This window comes from Neopelma chrysocephalum, unplaced genomic scaffold, assembly GCF_003984885.1.
Source record: "Neopelma chrysocephalum unplaced genomic scaffold, ASM398488v2 Primary Assembly neopelma1_23b, whole genome shotgun sequence".
Lineage (NCBI taxonomy): Eukaryota > Metazoa > Chordata > Aves > Passeriformes > Pipridae > Neopelma > Neopelma chrysocephalum.
In genome coordinates, this window is record NW_020897692.1 from 5,508,070 (window position 1) to 5,529,621 (window position 21,552).

The 21,552-nt window shown below is 38.7% G+C and overlaps 1 protein-coding gene across 2 annotated transcripts; it reads right to left on the bottom strand.

Annotated features, from left to right (window-relative positions):
- Positions 1-349: 349 nt before the first annotated feature.
- On the bottom strand, positions 350-21,350 carry CASP8AP2 (caspase 8 associated protein 2). Of its 2 annotated transcripts, none has more exons than XM_027695285.1 (10): positions 21,193-21,350; positions 19,928-20,003; positions 18,721-18,801; positions 17,359-17,459; positions 16,169-16,243; positions 14,950-15,065; positions 9,932-12,423; positions 5,999-8,945; positions 4,369-4,468; positions 350-3,042 (listed from the first exon to the last, which is right to left on the bottom strand). In XM_027695285.1, the coding sequence occupies exons 2-10, from the start codon at positions 19,974-19,976 to the stop codon at positions 2,986-2,988; spliced, it is 6,018 nt and encodes a 2,005-aa protein (XP_027551086.1). In that variant the 5' UTR covers positions 19,977-20,003; positions 21,193-21,350; the 3' UTR covers positions 350-2,985. The 2 variants fall into 2 exon arrangements, with proteins under 2 accessions (XP_027551086.1, XP_027551095.1); XM_027695294.1 differs by lacking the exon at positions 21,193-21,350 and adding an exon at positions 20,793-20,815.
- Positions 21,351-21,552: the final 202 nt, after the last annotated feature.

Below are 21,552 nucleotides of genomic sequence, written 5' to 3' on the forward strand. Positions count from 1 at the left end.
TTGAAAACTCGCATCCTTCAAGAGCTTTTTAATGGAATCCTGTAATGTGTGTTGGATAAGAGCAGACCCATTCTTCAGTAGCAAGTTGGAGTAAGACTCTCAAAGGGCTGCCAGCTATACTTTTCCAGTGAAAGGCCTTGGATAAAAGGCCTTGGATAAATTTTCCTTTGTAATACTCCACTCAACATTAACTGAACATTTCTAGAAAAAAACTTAAAGTTGTAGGTCCTAATTTGTAAGTAGTTAAAGGTTTTATGCAGTTTGTACAATTGTTTAATTTCTGATCCAGTCGCATCTGGTAAGAAATCAGCAGTAGTATTGAGAGCAGTAATTACACCAGAGCAGCAGCTGAGGAGTTTCATGTTTATTGGCCAGAACATCAACATAGCTACTCATTTATACAAACTAACAGAAGTAAAGTTTAATGCTGCTTCACAGCCTGTGTAGTTGTCAAGCCATTAGCCAACAATTTTAGAAAATATTTTCATTTACCTGAGGTTCCACAAAGAAGACTGCAGATTTACATACAGTACAATTTGCATATATGTATCAAAACTCTTGTTGGAGAAATAAATTACAAACAATGGTAGAAAACCACTCCAAGCCAACCTTTGTTCAACAAGAACACGTGTGTGAGTTTTACAGTTTTATTTTTTGCATCTCCCTTACAGTAAGCAATCTATTTAGTTTATACAAAATAAACCTGTAGTTTTATATAGTTAAAAAAATCATCTTTGGCTAAACAAAGCTCTATTTTTATACATGTATTTATATATATATACAAACATCAGATATTTTACATGACCATGTAGGAACCTGTACACATAGTTACAACAGAGAGAACATTAAACAAGTTTCATACTTTACAAAAAAGGAATCCAAGTCAGACTCAAAACAATCAAACCCTGTCCCCCATCACCTATACAGATACGAAAGTAAGTAAACACAGACAAGGAATAAACAACTTTGTAATAAAATACTGCCTGCTTTTTTGAGGCAGAGAGAAAGCACTTAAGTGAAGTGACTTCCCTCATTGCCTTCAGTACTGTGCACATGTTGATCTCTAAGGATATGGTTAAAAGAGTACTCTTAGTAGAGTCTGACTTTTCCACAAATATGAACAGTACTCTGCAAACTGACTACTCTGAAAACAGTTTCAGCTAGATTTAAATCTCCAATTAATAAACAACTGTCACAAATGTTTGTTAAGAACAAGCACGGGTAGGTACACCAATCCCCCCTGAAATCACCAGGCACTGCCAGCATAGCATGGAAGGTGAGATTAGATCATCAAAAGCAAACATTTTAGAAGGAAGCAAGTAAGATGGAAGACTGCCAGAACTGACATCATCACCTACTTAAGTCATTCTTGTAACAATTTCCAGAGCACTGCCTAAAATGAGGACAATGCACTGTTTGGCAGCATAACAATCCATTCCACAGGTCACATTTACAATACTCCAAAGGGGTTACTGACATCATCACTGACAAATTATATGACAGTTTATTAGAAAGAGAAGTCTGTCCCATTAGTTGGCAGAGGGAGCAAAAAAAACATGCTGACACTGAAGAAATGGTCATTGGACTCTGAAAAAGAGCCAATTCAATCCAAGTTGAAAGGCAATGCACTTAGGTGGGGCTCTTAAATGAAGTCTAACTAAATTCAGCAGACACTCTGACTGAATAAAGACTACAGCAATTCTGATCCTCAATAAAGAATAAAACCTCAAAAATCAATGAATTTATAAAACAAAAACATTTGCAAACTTCCAGGAATGTTTCTCAGGGAGAATTAAAAAAAATCTTTTTAGAAATTTGGGATAAAACAGCAATACGTATGAGATGTGTGTGTGTGTATATATATATGTATACACACACACACACACACACACACACACACACACACACACACACACTTTAGGTATGTTCTAGTAAAACTGGAAACAGTTATAACAAACTTTAAAATAGAACATAATGAATTTCTAATGCGCTAAACAATTTGTAAAGATAGATACAATTGCTGTCAAAACATGCCAAGTTGACAAGCTTTTGAAACAGCTTGTTTTTATGGAAGTTTTGCTCTGGTTAGTAAGTATAAAGTCACATTCTATAGAACTGTAAAGGTCTGTTTTTAAATTAATTTTTAAAAGAAAATCACTTCTCAATTTTTATTTTTTTTTTTTAATAGAACAGAATGTTTATTATGTTGAAGACCTAAATTAAGTACCTCTCCCAGATGTAATTTGGAGCAGTAAAACATAATGGGCTTCGCAGCATAGCGTTCATGTAAAATAATATTTATGCTACTCTGCAAACTGACTATTCTGACAACAAATTTAGTTAGATTTAAATCTCCAGTAAGTAAACAATTGTCACAAATGTTTGTTAAGAACAAGCAGCAAGATCCACCTATTCCTGAGCATCAGAATTCAATTATTAGATAAGCAGCTTTTGGAATCATTGCTATCACTGCCCTGCCTTATTTTAAAAGAAAAAGGCCTCAGTTCTTAAAATATGTTCCAAGGTAACCAGGATGACACACCTGTGATTTTTCAGGATTATCTACCAATTTGATTCCAAACCACTCTAACTTTTTAAGATCATAGTTTGACATCAACCAGTGCAGTACTTTGGCAATTGAAGCAAAAGCCACCACTTTGACTTGACTGCACACCCTTATCTCTGCTTACAGAACACATTTAACCAACCGGAGATGTCACCCCCTTGAAATGATGCTGCTCCATTTGTATGAGCCCATTCTTTCCTGGTCGCTTTGTTTGTGAAGTTCCCGCTGTGTTACTCTGTTAAAGAACTTCGGAGGAAACACAGACAAGTAAATAATTAATAGTGCACCAGATTCACCAAATTTAGTATTCTGGCTTGGATATCTGTCAGTAATCCCATCGCATGAATGCAGTGGTTGTGGTCCATCATTGCAGGTAACAGCAAGTAAACCCTGTAATCATGAAGCAACTTGGTGTGACTTTACTTGCACTTGGATTTCTTGAACAGCTTCATTAACTGCTTGAATCTTTCTGAAACCTAATGGAGACAAAAAACAGACATACCTTTAAGGCCTCAGATTTCCATATCTCCCAAGACAGATTCATCTGACAGCATAAAGTGTTTTAAGACCATCACTATTTTATTTGCTTCCAATTAATTTTAGCAGGAAAACTGTAAGAGCACCATTATTAACAGATTAACTCAATCTAGGAAGTCTTCCTATACCTTTGACACCTGAAATGGCTCTAGCTCTCTGTGGTTAACCTGGAGCCTAACTACTGGTTTAACACAGGTTTCCCTACAAGAAGGAGTTAAAAAATGAAGGCCTCAAAGTCAATGAGCCTAGAATTTTGCAGGTATAACCGTGTGTAAGATTCAAATGTAATGACAAAAGCTTATTTTGTACTCCACAAAAAGCCCAGTTTATTGGTTATCTTCTACCCTCTTGTACAACTGTTGCTTCAGGCATTTTCAGCTCATTATGGAGTAATGTTCCTACTAGGGATTTTACAAAACTGGTCTGTAGATGAGAGTCAAGCATCTTTTTGTTTAGCATAGCTACACCTCACATAGAGAACTCATTCAACTCTAAGTTAGTATTTCTTATTGCTACATGCATATTGCACATGGACTATCCACCAAAGAGCTAACTGGGAAGAGTGGTATAAATGCACAGATTTATCCAACCAGCCACCCCAACACCTTCTAAACCTCCCAAAGACCCTGCAACCACACAATACAACATCCTAAAAGCCAAATCCCAAGCATGCAGGATTTCCTAACTTAGTCAAATGGAGGTTTCTCCCTTTTTAGATTTGCAGGATACAGATTAAGACAGCCATTCAAGACATGTACAAAGCTATATGTAAACCCCTTTGAAAATATTCCACATCAATTTGATGTCTATGTCTTTTGAAATTTCATAATTAAAAAGTGCATGAAAAAAAGCATTTTCATTAAAAAAATGTCCTTTCTGCACAATTCTGATAGTTTTTTTTTCAGCTCTAGTTTTAATACTTTTCTAATTTATTAAATGTGTGCAAAGGCTTTGAACCTCTCCAAATTGTCTTTCTTTATCTAAGAGCTGATCCAACAATAAACAATCCTGTTGTTCCTGGCTTACGAGTGGTATCAATCAAACAGGTACTACAGAATCCCTGGACCATAATATTCCTATAACGTATATTTTTAAGTCACAACTGGGAGAATCTAAGATTCTTATTTTTCCAAGAACCCCCCCAACAGAAGACATGAGGAAAAGACAACTCCAAATTTGCAGAAGATCTCCAGAGATTTTTGTTCAACTGCAATTGTAAACGTAAGGCCATTGTTGTTATCAAATATAAGAACAATATCTCCTACCTGATTTGGGCTTTTGTTCAGCCTAGTGGCCAAAGAAACAAAGGTTTTGCTTGATGGTCCTTTTCTCTGACATTCCAGTAAAATTTCTCGGTCATCATTTCTATAGCAAAAATGCATTTTAAAAATATTAATACACATAGCTGTGTACATGCACACAAATAAAATAATAAATACAGGCATATAAAAAGTTTTGAGTATTTCCAAACCACAGAACACGAGTTAAAACAGCAGCAATGAATTTACAGAAGAGCATCCTCTCCTCTACCAGCACAGAGAAACACAGTTAGTATAAACAAGTAGTAGTGGAGATTATGCTCCACAAATAGGAAGGGCAGGATTATTATAATAGAGTTAGCACCAAGCCAAAGTCAAAGAGTTTTAAGATTCTAAAGCAGACACTTAAACTGGAATTGAAAGGAACTCATAAATTCAGTAGGGGTCAGTGGTTCCAGGTGGACTTGCCTCAGTTTGCAAGGCTAAACAGCAGCTTTCACCTATGGCCCGCTGCCATTCAATGATTAACCAGAGAGGTGTTTGACTTCTGTAAGTGGCTTACTGTAACAAACATACTCAGAGCACATCTACTGTTCACATGAGAATAAAGAACCAGGAGGTCAATTCTTTAATATGTGTCACTGATTTGCTGTTTGTCTCATTAATGAATTTAGGCAAAATGTATAGACACAGTCATATTCGGTTGAAAGCTGTCATATTCCAATAAATTATATTTAATTTCTTCCATTTCAAGGAAAAATGTAATGACTACTTATTTAAATAAAGTTGGTTTTTTTTAGGTATTGTTCTAAGATAGACAAAAACTGTGACACTGAAAACCTAGTCATATTCCTGAGGAAAACTGTAACAGTCTCTTCCTACCTCATTGGTTTGTACGTTAAAAATCATATTAGCTTTTGCTGACTTTTTTTCCATAAAGGAGTTAATTTTCTTTCAAAATGCTACCTAGAAACTTACTTCATATCTGAACTATAGTTTAGAAAAGTCTGCTCTGAAAATTTTAGAAGCCCTTTATAAAGCACTGATTGTATCAAGTTGTAGCAAGAACAGCAAAACCTGCCAACTATAGTTTCTTAAAAGTAAGAATACACCACAATAATTTTGCATGCATTTTCAACACATACAGTCATTGTCACCCACATCCTGCTAATTGGAATATATGGGTTGAATTGTTGACTGGTACATTACTGCAGATTGAGCAGCCTAGACCCCAAAACAAAAAACTGCTCTCATGCCTTCTCAGTGGAGGAAATCAAAGACCTCCATCCCCTACCAAGCCTGTCTGGAATTTTTGGACAGTAAAAATATGGGCAGGGGAAATAAAAAGTACAGACAGTGCAATACAGTAGGTCTTGTTATTTGTTACACCACGTAAGCTTTAAAAAGCAAAGCAAAGAGGACACTTGCTTTGGGAGATCTGGGTAAGTGATGGACATCAATCTCACAGAGCCATCCTGCATAGATAGGAGGCTCCCACTCCACTATTCACAGCAGGATGTAGAGCTACTAAATAACTTCAGTCATTGGCTAAATATCCTTCTCTTCCCTCTTTCCAGTATATCATCTAGCTTAAAAAAAAAATGAAGCCAATCAAACAGATCAAATCAGAAATTACCTTGTCCAGGAAACTACTACCTCTCCCTTCTTTTTAATGATGTTTTTGGCATACAGGCTTGGTGATGATGGAGATGAAACCAAAGGAGAAGAGTCTTTGTTCTGCTGCAGCTCATTCTTGTTATTGGAGCATTGTTTGGGTGGTGAATTTATTTCTTCAGACTTGATATCGCTTTCATTACTCCCTTCACCTGTTGAGTCAGTTTCTTTTCGTTGCCTTTTTGAGTTGGAATTATCTTTGACAGCCTCCTTTTTCCTCTTTTTACTTGTTTTATCATCTATACTTATCTGGCACCCTCCATCAGTCTTTGAAGTGGGTTTTATTTCAAGATTACATTTGCCTGCTACAGTCTCATTGGAAAGCTCTTCTGTTAAGTCTATAGATGCATTGAAGCACTCTTTAAGCTCTTCCTTTTTATCACTGACTTCTGGGTTTCCTGTAGAAGTTGCCTGTGTCCCATTATCTGCTCTGGATGCCACCGCATGACATGAAGTTCCACTGACAATATTGTCTGCTAAGGTTATGTATGACTTCATGCTGCATTCAGCAGGAAAAGAAGCTTGAGATCTAACATGCATTTCATTTATATTTTTGGATACTTTCAACTTGTGTGCCTCAGATTGCTCAGAGCTTTTATCTGGGCTTTCAGTGTCGCAGCTCTCTGTGTTTGAGGGTCCAAGCAACCCAGTAGTTTCTTCCTTTCCAATGCTATTATGTGACTCCTTCGGAACCTGAGGTAAGGCACGATTTTGTTCGTGTTCAGCCCAGACGTGATGCAACTGATCCATCTCAACCACATCTGGTTTGACAGTTTCTTTCACAGTGGCTGCTGTGGCACTCTGACTGCCCTTTTCTTTTCCCCCAGTTCTTATTTCTTCTTTTCCAATCTTTGTTGAGGATGCCTGCACCTCCTTCACTGAAGCCATGTGATCAGATGCGGGTGAGGCAGACGGCATTGCACGCCTAATCTTTACAATAAAATGATCGTTGGATTTCTCCATGATTACTGCTTGCATTGGAAGGCTGGGGCGACACTGAAAACTGGGAGCAACAGGCCGACTTGTCCACGATGATGAACAACTTGATTTACTGCTTGAGTTATCCGATTCTAAGGCCAAATGAATGTCTTGTTCAGTGGCATCCTCCTCTCCAAGAAGCGCATCTTCACTGTAATGTGCACTGACAACACCCTCAGGAGTTGAGCCAGAATTATTCTCAGGTTTTAGGAAGCTGAGGTGAGCATCTGATTTCAAAGGTGATGGAATAGTTAAAGAAACAGCCAAATCTTCAAGGAGGATAGAAGAAACACATGATTTATTCTTCTGTAAATTGCATTCATCTTCTTTGCATGAAGCTGCATTTGTAGAAACCTCAAACATACAGCTCTCATCCAGCACATCTGGATCAACAGGCATATGAGTCCTGCATGCTAATGAGGGAGCTCTTACAGGTGAAACAACAGTCCAGTTAATATCCTGTTCTGGTTTAGATTCCACACATGACTCCTTTGGAGCAATCTCCTGCCCCAATTCTGCAGCATTACCTCTGCATTTATGACTGCCTAAAAACTGTTTTTCTGGAGTCCTGAATTCACACTCATTTCTGTTGATATTGCCACCATTTTTTTCCAAGAGATCAGAACCTTGTAATAAACTTTTGAAAATTTCACCCATTTGAGCATCACTTACAAGATTAAATGTAAGACTGGATGCTTGTTGTTCTGTGAGAAGCTCATAACTAAGATCAGACTTGTCAGCATCTCTAGATAGCTGGAATCCTTCCTTTTCATATTTTACAGCCTTCAATGGAGTAAGAGTGCCTTGCAAATTATTCTCTTTAGAGAGGTGCACTTTTGTTTGAGAATTCCTTGTGTTATCAATGGAGTTAAGACATTTTGTAAAGGCAGTTTTTGGCGCACCTGTTTTATTTTTCTCATGGTGACACTTAAGTTGTTGATAATCCACAATCTGCTTTGAAATGATATATTCCTCAGGCTTTTGAGAACTGGTTTTCAGGGACTTTTTTCTTGATCTCTGCATATCATTTTTAAGAGTAATCTTGTGGTTTTGCTTTCCTGCCCTTTCAAATTTACCCTCCTCACTCCCATTTCCCACATCACATAGCTTTATTATAATTCTCCTTATCTTTTCAAATAAGTAATCAAGCTGTTCATCTACAAATTTCCACAACTGTTTTTTCATGTCTGATACTTGCTGTTCAAAAAGACGGTCCACTATTGCATTCTTTTTAACTTTTTTAAGTTTGGACTCTATAATATCACAGATATTCAATTTTAATGTATCGCCTAACGTACACATCTTGGAAAAGTTCAAGTATCTTATTAATGCTGTAAAATTTATGATCCCAGATTCTATAATTCTGTGAAAATGCTGAACTGGGAAGTGTACCTTGAACTTCATGTAACTTTTCCTCATCTGTTTTCGTACAGCTCTTAGCATCTGCATGATTTCTTGTATATTTGAAGGTTCAACAATAACATGAACTATTTTTTCAAGACAAGCAATGCTCACAGTTTTGGTCTTCTTCATATCCCTTGAAGATCTGACTTTGAAAGTCTGACTTTTATGCCTCTCTCTGTTCTTCTTTGTGCTTACTTTCACAGAAACAAATTTTCCATTATCTTCATTGCAACGCACAGTTTTGCTATTTTGATTCTGTGGACTGCTGGTCAAATTTCGTGTCTCAGAAGAAGCTTTTGGTCCTGACTTTTCTGTATTTTGAGAGCTTCTTTCTGGTTTAGATTCTTCTTCATCTTCATCGCTACTTACAATTTCTCCTTCTTCTATTTCGTCTGAAGAGATACTTAGCTGAGACTCCACCTCTAAGTGTTCATCAGACATGCTAACAGGCTTTTGATTTTCTTTGTTTACCTCCTTTGACAAATTCTTTGAGGGACAGATGACAACCGTACTTTCAGGAATTAAATCTATAAAAGAAAAACAGTTTGCTAATCATCATAAAGAATACAATTATTAAACAGATAGTTTTCTTCTGTAAACTGACTGTTCAGACCTGTTTGTTTGAAACTGGCAGGAAGTTTGAGCTATAACAAGTTTGGACGGTTTGCTTCAGCAGCTGCTAGTTTAAGGGATTTTTTTGAGTTTTAGAGGGCAAATTGAGCTTTATTTTGAGCAAATTTTGAGCTTTAAAGGACCTCAGCATTTCACCAAACATGTGAATTATCTCAAAAATACATCAATTGAAAACAGAAAAATATAGCAGTTTCCATCAGTTTTGAATTTCTTTTCATTTAGTTTAACAAGTTCTCTGAACTCTGCACAAGCTAAATTATAACTGTCACATAATTATGGACTAACATTTACATACAATAGGTGGCTTTTCTTTGAACAGTTTCACAATGAAAACACAATGAGAACAAGTTACCTATTAATGTTTTAATAATCCTGTAAAGGATTACGGTCTGAAACATAAGAAAACAGATTTCAATGCCACCCTACCATTCCTCTTCTAGTAAGAAATTTAAACTTCCAAGCTACTCTCAAATACTCTCTTCAGTTTTCTAACAAATATCTGAAAGAATATGATCCTAAGTAACTTTTGCCTCCATAATTTCAGAGAAAACCCTAATGAGATCTACTCAAAACTAGGCAAAATTAAGAAACCTATATGCATTTTTTAATAAGTTAATACAAAACTCTTATTTCAACCAGTCATCTGTCAGCACTGACTAGCTCCAATTTTTACAGCATGAATATTCAAATGGCTACGAACTTGGTTGCAACATTAAGTGGTTCCACTACAAAAAAAAGGGACCACAGAAACATATGCAGCTTAAGAAGAAACAATTTATATTTTTGAGAAAGGAGTTAAAAAAAGTAATTTCTGCTTTCCATGAGTAGATCTTCTAAGCCTTTATGTAGAAAAGAAATTAGAACATACACATACAAATACCTTTGTTATAAGTCTTCACAAGGCCTTTACAGGGACTTTCCATCTTTACTGCTTTAGCCAAAGGGCGCACTGGACTGTTCAATGGGCTGATTGCCTTCGGAATATACCTCAAGTGATTGAGATCAATGCTCAGTATTGAGCTGTCATCATCAACAGGAATTGGGTTAGTTTCCCTCTCTTTAGTTACAGGACACATCTCACCACTGACAGAAGATGCTGTTGCCGTACCGGTATCAGCTAGGTCTGGCTCTAGATCACAAGCATTCTGATCAACTAGTGGTTCATCCCTATCAGTTATCATAGTTCTGTCCAGTGACTGGGATGTACTCATACTAATTTTGCAGATATCCTTTTCCTCAGTGGGATACTTAACACTTTCTGCAGCCAAGTTACCATCATCCCTCATTACTCGCATTAAAGAGTCTAGTTTTGTTTCACTGATACCATCTGCAACATCAGAGGACTTCAGGTCACCAGAACTTCTGGCTTCTGATTCATCTAAGACAACATTTTGAGAGCCACATTGGTCTGCAGAGCTTTCTATGTCAGCAGCTAGCCATATTTCATCTTCCTCTTTCTTCCCTGCTGCTGACTCTGGAAGGACTCCCATACTTTCACTGGCAGGTTCAGGTTGTGCGACTTCTGCTGCTGGTACATTATCATCCTGCATCACACCCACCCCTGTCCCAGGCAAGTTTTCACACTCTGTCACACTCCCCGTCACCTCCAGGGGCAAAGATACAGGGTGGTTCAGCCCCATCACTGCCACTGCTGTTACTGAGACTTCTGATTCAACCAGATCACAAGCCTCTGCAGCTTCTGACGTGTCAGCCTGCACCACACCAGGAACCAGCACCTCTGCTGCTCCTGGCAAGACTTGGGGTCGTACCTGACCCACTTCTGCTTCTGGAAAGGTTTCTGAAATCGGTTCATCAGTTGCCCCTGCTGGCAGCATTGCAGACTGTGCTGGATCTGCTGCTGTGACTTTCGAGGCTTCATTTTCAGAACTGACAGAAACAGGCAGGGTTGGTTCCATGTTGCTCTGAGCTTCACTGTCCAGAATGTGCAGAGTTTGCTCTGTGGGACCACAGTCTACAGGGTGGGCAGAATGCAAGAGTTGTGCTTGCAGTGTGAGCTCTGTTCCTCTCTTGTCAGCGGCCTTTCGAAAAGGTGTTTTAAGTCCATCTGTTGCAGAGAGACATTGTTTCTTATTAGGAGAAAGAGTTAAATTTAGCTTTTCCATAAAGCTAAGTTTTAAGTCTTTGTTTTTTGTCACAGTGTGGTTATCTTTAGTTTTGGGAACTTTATGGTCTTTTAAGCTATCTGCTACTGTGGACGTTTCTTCCAGCTTATAGAATTTGTTTCTCTCACTTTTTGTAACATTTGTACCTTTCTTGGAGTCTTTTACAGACTGGTGAGAAAATTTTTTTGCAAGTTTTTTTTCATTTCTAAAATGCCTATTTTCATCCTGATCCTCTCTTTCTCTTTTCCTTTTTTCTTCAGTTCTGTGTCTTTCTGATTTGGAATGTGCTGTTTCCCATTCATATCTACTACTGCTTTCCTTCAAGCGTGCATATTTATGCTCTCTGCTGTTGGAACTAGAAGGTGAAGTTCTTCCTTCTCGAGAGGTATGATCATCTGTTCCCCTGTCTCTCTTGCTGTCGATATGTTTTACTTTTCTAGACTCTTCCAGACGACATTTACGTGATTCATGAAGACTCTTTGAATGTTCATTCTTTGAGTGTGGACTGTTCCCCCTTCCAGACCTCCTTGGATGTCCTTGCAGCTTTTCATTTGGTTTATTTTTTTGGCCAGCATGCTTTTCTCCTTTATCATGTGTTTTAATGTCTTTTTTTAATGCATTTTGTAATCTCTCATCAGCATACAATTCACCTCTTGTTTGAAATCTGTCTTTACCAGCTGTTTGTTTCTCCCAGGAAGAAACACTCCTTTCTACTCTTCTTTCTATACTTGGACTACATTTGAGTTTGATGCTCTGACTTTTTTGTTGCAACTCATTTTTACTAGCCTTCTCTGAAAGGGTTTTCAGCTTCTGTTGAGGATCTGAATTCCCCTCTTCACTGTCACCATCATTTCCAGTGCTCTGATGTACTTCTCTCTTGTATTTGCCGACATTTCCCCTACTGCACTGTTCATTACTTTTAATGTCTTTTCTTTCCTTTCTGTTATCCCTGTTGGAAGCATGGTCATAGCTCAGTGGACACATGTGAGTATCATCATTGCAGAGCTCTTCAGGAGGGTATCTCAGCAAATATGGAGTGTTACTTTTTTCAGAGCCAGAATTCCCAGTGTCTGCATTATAAGCTGAGTAAGTGTGGTATGTATCTTTTGAACAGTCACTTTTCATTCTATGTTCCATCTTTATATTGTCACCTAAATCAGAAAGTCTGAATTTGGAATCGTTTGGTTTAGTTGATCCTGGAAGGTATGTTCTGGTGAAAATACTTCGATGATTGGGAAATTCTGCTAGCCTGTTTATAAAAAGAAAAAGAGTTATTTATGTTATTTTTTAATTTATTTATATGTAACTAAAGCTGAACTGCAATGAATCCACATATCTCTAAAAATTGTTAACACTTTCAGTTTCAATTTGAAAAATAATGGGGGAAAAAATGGAAATTTAATAATTTCCACTAGCACATAACAAAAGAATATAATTTATATACATATTTTCCAAAGGAAATTCATCTAAAGAAAAGGCAAGATTAGTGGAAAAATGCTGTACTGGGCCTAACTAACCATTTCAGTAACTCTAATTAGTATTTCATTGTCCAGCATTACAAAGAGCTTCCCTCCAGGAAAAAAAAAAGTTGTTCTTTACAGCATTAGTGATATAAAATAATAATAATAATTTAAAACCCAGCAATTCAATTGTTTACTATTTGTTAAACTGGCAACCAAAAGAATAGGTATAATATGACTGTCCTTACTCTACCCAGTAAGCAAATATACTACCATGTTTGGAAGTTGCTGCAAGCTACAGAAAACAAGAAGTAAATTAAGATAATCAAGCCTTATCAAGGCTACATGCTGCTGCTGAAAGGTCATAATATTAAAAATAATTAAAAAAAAATCAATTTAAAAAGGGCACATGTAGCCTGTATGGCCTAAACTTCTACTCCTTATTGATGAATGCCTCAGTTACCTCACTACTAAAGAAAACAAACCCAAAGCCCCCCACAACAAAACCCAAAAAAGAAACAGACACTTTTCTACCATATTCAACAAAACATTTCATTAAAATAACGTGATTAAAGGCAACGTCATCCTTCTTATACACTCTCCACTACATAGAAAGAATGATAGTATCTAATCCATACAGAAGGAAACAGAAGTAAAAGTCACACCAACAAATGACGGCAGTAAACCATGAAATGTCTGGCTCCATTTTAGAGTCAAAGATGAAGTGGCTGCTACACAGACATTTAGTTTTGGCCTGAAATTCTACGATGATTCAGCATCCACTCATAAGGATTCAATGCAAGTGTAAAATAATTCCATATTTTTCTCCAATACAAAATGGGGTTGGTTTTGATTTATAAAACTGAACACTTCCTATGGGCCAATACAGTAAATTTAGATTTGAAATGAACAGCTTACAACTGGCTCTACTCCAAAAATGTGACATTGTGATGTGAGCTGAGGGTTGAACACAAACAATGCTGCAGCTGTTGGAACACAAAACCCCTTTTTATATTTCTTTTTCATTGAAACTGATAAATTTTTGCTGTGCTTTAAGCTGGCTATTAAATCTATATACATGTTTGATTAATGTAATTGTATCCAAGTGGTGTTCATTTGGTGTTGTGGGATTTTTTTAATAGTTGGGTTTTGGGGATTTTTTGAGATAAGCACTAACAATTCCCTCAGAGATATTAACTTTGAAATAGTCTTCACAGACAGGTGCATTGTTTAAGATAAGGTAATTTATTATAAGCCATGCAGCAGGCATGGCATGTTTCTAAGATCTCAAAGTGCACCTTTACCCACAATTTTCCAGGATGGATGTTCCCAAAATACTTAGATCAAATACCTTGTTCATAAATTTTAATCACCATCAGATTATACTGCAATGTAACTTGTAAAGTATTTAATGAGTTTAAATATTCAAAACAATTAAACATTTTCCAAACAATTTAATTTAAAACTCAGAATACTGCACTCAAGTGTGTGAAAATGACAACTATTGTGTCAAAGCCAACCACTTGAAAGAATTACACAAGTTAAAACCTCTTGACCTCCATCAGATAGTGTCTGGTAATTTTCAGTAGTTAGAAAAAAAATTCCAGTTAATATCCTTATAGCCTTTAGCACAGTAGTGTCAAATGAACCTTCTTTAAGACACCTTTCGGTGCAAGAAAATATCAAATGGTCAAACTAAAATACAAACAAACCAATGATGTGGCTGATGCCACACAAGTGACAAGCAGGTGATCTTGTGACAAGCTAGGGGTCCTGAATCTTGGACACCTGCTCTGGATTCACATGGCTCAGAAGCCATACTCCCAGCTACTCTCCCATCCATACTTTACTGTTTTCAAGTCCTTGCAGTAAGACCAGTAGTACACAGAAATAACCAAGAATTCTCTAGTTGCTATCCCCCACCACTGGAGACAGGGATTTCCTATCTTGACATAAAAACATTATATAATCTATTTACTTTCACTTGTCTGAAAAGTTCCATGGAATTCACGTCTGAGGCCATAAAACAGATCAGTTTTGAAGCTGAACTGTGTAAGATAGTATCTGCTTTGAAACATTCATGCAAATGGTCAACCTTTGGATTCCTTTATGGTTCTTAATTAGAAACCAAAGACCTCATCAGGCAAAAAAGATCTTTACCTATTTCCTCTGATTGTAATAATTTTAAACCACACAATTATTTACTAAGTAATGGTTTTTTTCATTTTTTTTTTAAATACACACAAAAATTTCTAACAAGTATATAAACATGATCAGACAAAAAACATGTTTTCAGTTCCACTGTCTATTTGTACCTTTGATGGAGATGACTGATTTCTTCATCCTTACGGTTAATTTCCACTCTTGCTGTTTTGATAAGGGCTGAAATATTCTTTTTAAGGGCTTGGTTTTCATTCTGTAGAATGACATTCTATTTTAAATGTATACAAAACAGACAGCAAGAGAGAGAAGAAGAGAAAAAACAAGAATTAGCTTGGGTATCCAAACATGTAAAGAAAAACTGCAAGTCAACCACTAGAAAAATATCCCACCCTTTGCAAACTGACAGTAGGATGTTTACAAACTCTTTTGGAGAAGTCAGAATTATTGAGATCCAAAGAAGTTTGTGTGGTTTGTTTTTTTTTTTTAACATCACTCACATTTATGCTCATGTTTGTGTTCCTGGTCATTATTTAAAATCTCTTACACAATTTATTGCTTTCTTGGTCACTATGTCAAATGAGAGATGTAGCTTTTAAGCACTTTCGGAGAAAGAAGGTAATTGTATTTCTTTCAAGGTATCAAAATCAACTCTGGGTGTTCTATCATTCTAAAATTTCTAGATATGATGTTCTAGAACCATAACTGTCAATCCAGAAGATAGTCTTTTCTCTTGATAATTGTCCTCAGCAAAGCCTGCTCAGCAAGGTGGACAAATTTTGCAGAAAACAATACAGAAGTGTCACAGGGCAGCAGCTGTATACCATTGCAAAGCATAGAACCTTTAGGACTTATCTGTAATACACAGTAGAGCACATTGCAGAATTGCCTCAAATAATCTATCTTTGTAGAATGGCACAGCATGGGAACACTAGCTCAAGTTGAAGAGCAGTTCAGATTTATCAAAAAGGCACTATGTCCAAAGCAACACAGACATCCTCTTCCAGTTCTAGTGACAGCTCAAGCACCTTTGCAACCCCCTCCCTAGTGCATTAAAAAAACAAGAATACTAGATACCTTTCTGACAACTATTCATTTGACATGCTTATTTTCTAATTAAGAAGATGGAATACAGCTTTTAAGCAAATAAAGTCTCACTGCACCCAACATCATGAAACAAACAAATGTCCCTACTGATTTTGTCAGTAGGCTACCCCAGCAACTATCCTAGGCAGATCAAGCTCCTAGCACCTATAGGGATGCTCTACCAACCACACATGGATCAAGTCTGGAAAGCATGAAATTGCCTTCTCAAAGCAATATTCAATTCTCTTTACATAAATCTTGACCATGTTTCCCTTTGAACTACAGTACCTGTGCCTGTATTTCTTTAAATTTCTTCATCAACTCTTTAATTTGCTGCTGACATTTTTCATATTCAGCCTGCAACTGTCAAAGAAAGAATAATTCACAGCACAGAAGTGCAGAAAATGTTAATCATAGAGAAAACTTACATCTCTACATTTATAGTTAGTTAACACAGTACTGCATATTACACAGCTCTGTTTTTTACCCAAAAGTAACATATTAAAGCCATATTAAAACAAAAGGCTCCAATTGGTATGCAGGTCTTTAAACCACCACAAACACTCAGAGAAGAGGAAATCTATGTGTGCTTGCCTAACAGTAATAAAGAATTACAGGAAGTCATATTACTGTGAAATTAATGACATGATTATCAAGGAGCAGGAGTTCTGAGAGCCAAACAGATGGAGACTTGCTTCTCAGATTTTATGTAACACGAAATAGATGAGGAAAAACACAACAAAAAGTTACTACAAACAAACTTGGGCTGCAAAGGACATGATCCTGTTAGGATCACAAAGTTAAATAAAATAAATTTGGCATAAGCCCTTCTTTAAAATTAGATAGGGACACAGCTTTCACAGAAGAATGGACAACTTCCATTCAGTCAACTGCTGTCAAACTTTCTAAGTGACATCACTCAGTAGACTCCTGGACGTTTTGCTCCTGCTTCTTTTAACATCTGTGGATGTCTGCCCCTTTTACACCGTTTAAATGTGTCTTATAGGCCAGAAGAGGTGGTGCTCCAGAAGTGAGTGTTCTGTTAATTTGCTAGAAGCAAATGGCTATTCTCAGTCTCAAGGACAGAATTTAACATAAGATAAATCCATGACCTGTCTTGCTTTACTCTGGTAAAATTTGCTGGGAGAAATGTCAAGACTAGCTTTGTATCAGACATCTGAACAGATACTTGACTAGAAGAAAATTACAATACATTTTCCCATAATGTAGCTGATACATAAACTGCATGCAAAGGATGCTACGTGAGAACGGACCACGTTACAGAGTGACAGATTCACTTATTCTAATGGACTTGTTGACATAAGAGTTTATTAGCACACTCTTGTTTTTACTTATTTAAAAACAGTTTGCCTATTTAACAACAATGTGAGTATGCTGAGAACATTTTCTGTGTTTCACACAAGAAAACTTGGAACAAAAAAAAACCAAACCAGATTTTTTTCTACATTAATACATACCTCATCGTAGGATGCTTTCTTTGCAGTCCCTTCTTCAATTAATATCTCATCAAATAAATTTAAGCTGATTCTAGATGGAGTAGAACTTGGAGCAAAATTGTCTGTATAAAGAAAATTAAAGGTATTTTTCTAGTCACGCTGCATTGTATACGCTGTTCTATGCTGCCTGTGCATTTTGTTTTTACTTTTTGTACTCACAAGGTAACAACACACAAAATAAAGAACTATTACATGCTTGTGACATATTATGTTGCAATAACATACACTGAGATTTCTTGAGATAGCTGTCCATAAGTGAAATGAAAAAACCCAAACCAACCAATAACCCAACATCCAAGCACCCCCATTATTTAGATAACAATGCTTTTTCCTCAAATCAGCCTGTGTGCTCTGTTCAGCAAATATGCATAACTGACAAGACCTGGCTTATGACACCTCTGAAATACAGATTCATTTGCAGAGAAATAAATGAAGTTAGCTATCCAAGCTGTGCTCCAATCCTTTGGACAATACCATAATGCAAAAAGTATTAACACCACACTGCAAGAGGACATACAAATAACATCTTATCTGTACAGAGCAAAAATCTCAACGCTCCTCTCTTCAAATTCGAAAAAAACAATGTCCTTCAGAGCTGGACTATATAGACTGTTTTCACTGCATTTTTATTCCTTCTTGTGGCTTTTACATTTACTAAACAACACATCTCCATATGTGAAATACTGACTTAAGAAATGCAAAATGCAAAGCAAGGAAGATATATAGATGCTTTATGTCTGTAGGGTATAGCCCTCCCATAAAAATTCAATAGTCTTATAGCAGCAAGGTCAGTAGAGAAATAATTGCTTAAATATCAGAAATGGCCTTCCATCGAACAGTACACTAAGGCTCCTAAAAAAGAACAGGCTGGGTTCATTTCTTTCTTACCTTCAAAGAAGGGAAATTAATTTACATTAGCATGTCAAATTATTTGGAAAATAACAAAAGATTAAAAGGGTCTCCTGAACATACTGTATCATATAAGAAGTACGTTTTGGCTCTCTCACTGGTGATTTGGTGATCAGCGTCTCTTTGATCTGGTCCGAAAGCTTACAAAAACACAAAATAAAGGTGCTTTTTCCAAGGTAAAATGTCCTATATCAAGCCCAAGCCTCTTAAAATAGCCAGTATCACAGGAAAAACATCTTTCATTCATTCAACTAATAGATTTAAGAATTCTCTGCTCCATTAATACAGTCTAACATATGTCATGAATTTTAACAAGTAGTTCAAAGCTAAAACCACTTGTTTTACTGGAAATCAGCCTAAGAAGCAGAGTCTCTATAATGCTCCAAGCCAAACAGCAAGACACAATCAACCTACCAGAAACCGACAAACTGCTGTCCAAGCCATCATAAATATCCACTGAGCTGTCGTCACCTTCCTTGAAGGGAGAAGCTTCAGCTAAAGCAATGAAAATAAAAAAGTAATAAAAAAAAAGGCCAAAGTAATAATTTAGTAAACTCCAACCTCTACCTTTCCCATAAAGTAAGTGTAGCTGTGATCCTAGACCAGTAGAGAATAGTAAAAGTAATAGCACAGACTAATAAAAGACAAGGGAATTTTATCCAGTAATCTATTGCTACTGTGGAGTAAAGATCTTTAGTCACCAGGGAGCAAAGACAATCTTGTAATATCAGTTCCTAAATACAAGAACTGTGCACAAAGCAAATTATATGGCTTTAGGTACAAATAAATTTTAAAATTATAAATTAAATAAACTTGATCTAAATTTGAAATTGTTTTCTAGAATACACTGAATACAAAAGCTATACAACTAAAAACCAAAAGAATTGATAAGATAAAACCACTACTGTTAAAAGAAACATCTCTTGCTAAAAAGAAAGTACTGTAGCAGTCTGTATCATAATTCAAACAATTTGCTTTAGTATTGCCATCTACTCACACACTAACTGGTTCTGTAAACGTATTTTAATCTAAATCTCCTCAGTCTCTCTTCATGTCTTTTTCCAATGCCTCTTATGACTCTTGTCTCCTCTATGTGAACCTCTCCAGTTCTGCAACAAACATTATTTCTATAAAGAAACATGTCAATATCCACAGTCCTTCTGAGGCTGGGAATCTCATAAATATGTGTCAAATCAACCAACTGCGGAGCTGGAAATAATGTTGGAGGACCTTTATTACTGGTACTACACCAGATGATAACACATAGCCTCTTACAAACGGCAAACAAAAGAGCAATTCCCCTAACTGTCCATGTGCAAGCTTCACTAAGGTACAGCAAAGGGTAACTTATACCCCATGAAACACAGGGGAGAGACCAATTCAGACACCCCCTCAAAACATTCCAGAAATCCAAAGTGCACAGTTATGGTTTTAAATACAAACTTACTAGGGATGAGGCTTAAAACGATACTCTGCCACAGCCGTTTAATTACAGTTGAAGCTTACCAGTATTTGTCTCAACTTTAAATTTCTTTTTAAAGTTATTTTTGGACCCATGTATTTTCATAAATCTGCTTGTATTAATTCCCTGCAATCCAGAAAGTAATCCAACGCATCTTACCACCGTAGCGGATATCAAACAGTCCCAGTCCATCCTCATCTGCTGCCATGATACAAACTCCCTATGGCTTCCCCATCTACGAGTAAAACATCAGAGCAAAGAGAACTGATTAACTGGCAGTTTCAGAATAAAAACAACATAAACCAGAAGCACCTGGAAATAAGACATTTACACCTGAGCTGCCTGTGGCCTTTCTTCTTCAATAAAATCCAACACCAGAATGAGAAAACTCTTACATCGAGAGAACAAAATGCACTTTCAAGTATGAAATTATCTGTTCTTCAAATAAGCATTCTGAAGACATTTAGCTGTATCTTATAGCTCCTCTAAAGAAAATCTGATATGAAAAGAAGCACCGCATTCTATGAACAGGTTACCTGAAAGAGCATCTTAACCAGTCAAAACAATCTGATTCGATAATTTCGATTTCTTCTCTACTGATCATTTAAGAGCAACTTCCCCTTGTCTGATATCGCCAGTCAAACCAGTAACGAGCAGAGGCAGGCGGCGTGGAGAAGGAGAATGGGACATTAGGAGGGGGCAGGATGAGGGGCAGCGGGGGGTGGGGGTGGAGCGGAGCAGTGCTGAGCAGCCTCCAGGCAGTTCAGAGGCAGCGGCCCTTGCTCACTCCTCAAGCCTCGCCCTCCCTGCACGGGCGGGAAGGGGCTCCCGCCCGCCCCAATTCCCGCCACGGCGGAAATGCTCGAGACCTCTGTCGCGGCCCCCACAACCCCCGGCGGCCCGGAGCGGCTGTGTCCGGGGTGGAGAGGCCGGCGTAGCCGGGGGTGGGCATGGCCACGTCGAGCCGTGCCGTGCCGAGCCGAGCCATGCGGCGACTCCGGCAGGGCAGGGCCGAAGCACTCACCGGACTCCCCCGCCGCAGCTCTCGCCGCCGCCGCCGCGGGTGCCGCAGGCCGGGTGGGGGCGGGGCCAGCGGCCGCTCCAGCCAACGGCCGCAGCCGCACCGCGCGCCCGCCGCCGTTACGTCACGGGACCCGCCCCTGGCCCGTGCAGTTGGCGCCAAAGTGCGGCGCGCGCGGCGGCCGCGCCCCGCCCCCTGGGTCACCGCCCCGCCCCCCGCGGCCCCGCCCCGATCGCGCGCCCCGTTCCCGGCCCGGCACCGGGAGCGGGAAGCCGTGCGCTGTCCCCGGCGGGGCGAGCCGCGATCGCCCCGCCTGCGCCAGCCCGGAGATGACGGCGCTGTGAAGGCTGCGGCGGCCGCAGGACGCTGCCGGGGCAGTGCCGCACGGCACACGCACGCTCACCTGGTGCCGCTCCCCGCTGCTGCGGCGGGGCGAGGGCGAGGCAGTTGCGGCGGCGCTCTCGGGAAACCCGAGGTTCAATCCCGGCGGCTGCTGCTGTCGGCGATCCCGCTTCCAAACCCCTGCAGGGACATCGTTACCGCCCGCGAGCCGCGCGGGGACTCCGCGAGCGGCCACGGCCGGACAGGGTACCGGGGGCTTAACGCTCCTGCCGCCCGAGCCGGAGCTGCCCGCCCGCCCTCGGCCGCCTCCACGACCCGCACCGTGACCCAGATTTAAAGGGCTCGCGGGCGGGCGGATCCAGCGGCAGTTGGCTCTCTGGGAAGCAGGGAGCGGGACAGGGAGAGCACACGGCCAACGCAA

Coding starts and splice junctions, on each gene's coding strand:
- CASP8AP2 (XM_027695285.1), bottom strand. CDS start 19,976: ATGGCAGCAGATGAGGATGGACTGGGACTGTTTGATATCCGCTACGGT. Junction 15,066..16,168: donor TTAAAGAAATACAGGCACAG/GTACTGTAGTTC, acceptor CATTTAAAATAG/AATGTCATTCTACAGAATGA. Junction 4,469..5,998: donor GTAGTAGTTTCCTGGACAAG/GTAATTTCTGAT, acceptor TTTTTGCTATAG/AAATGATGACCGAGAAATTT.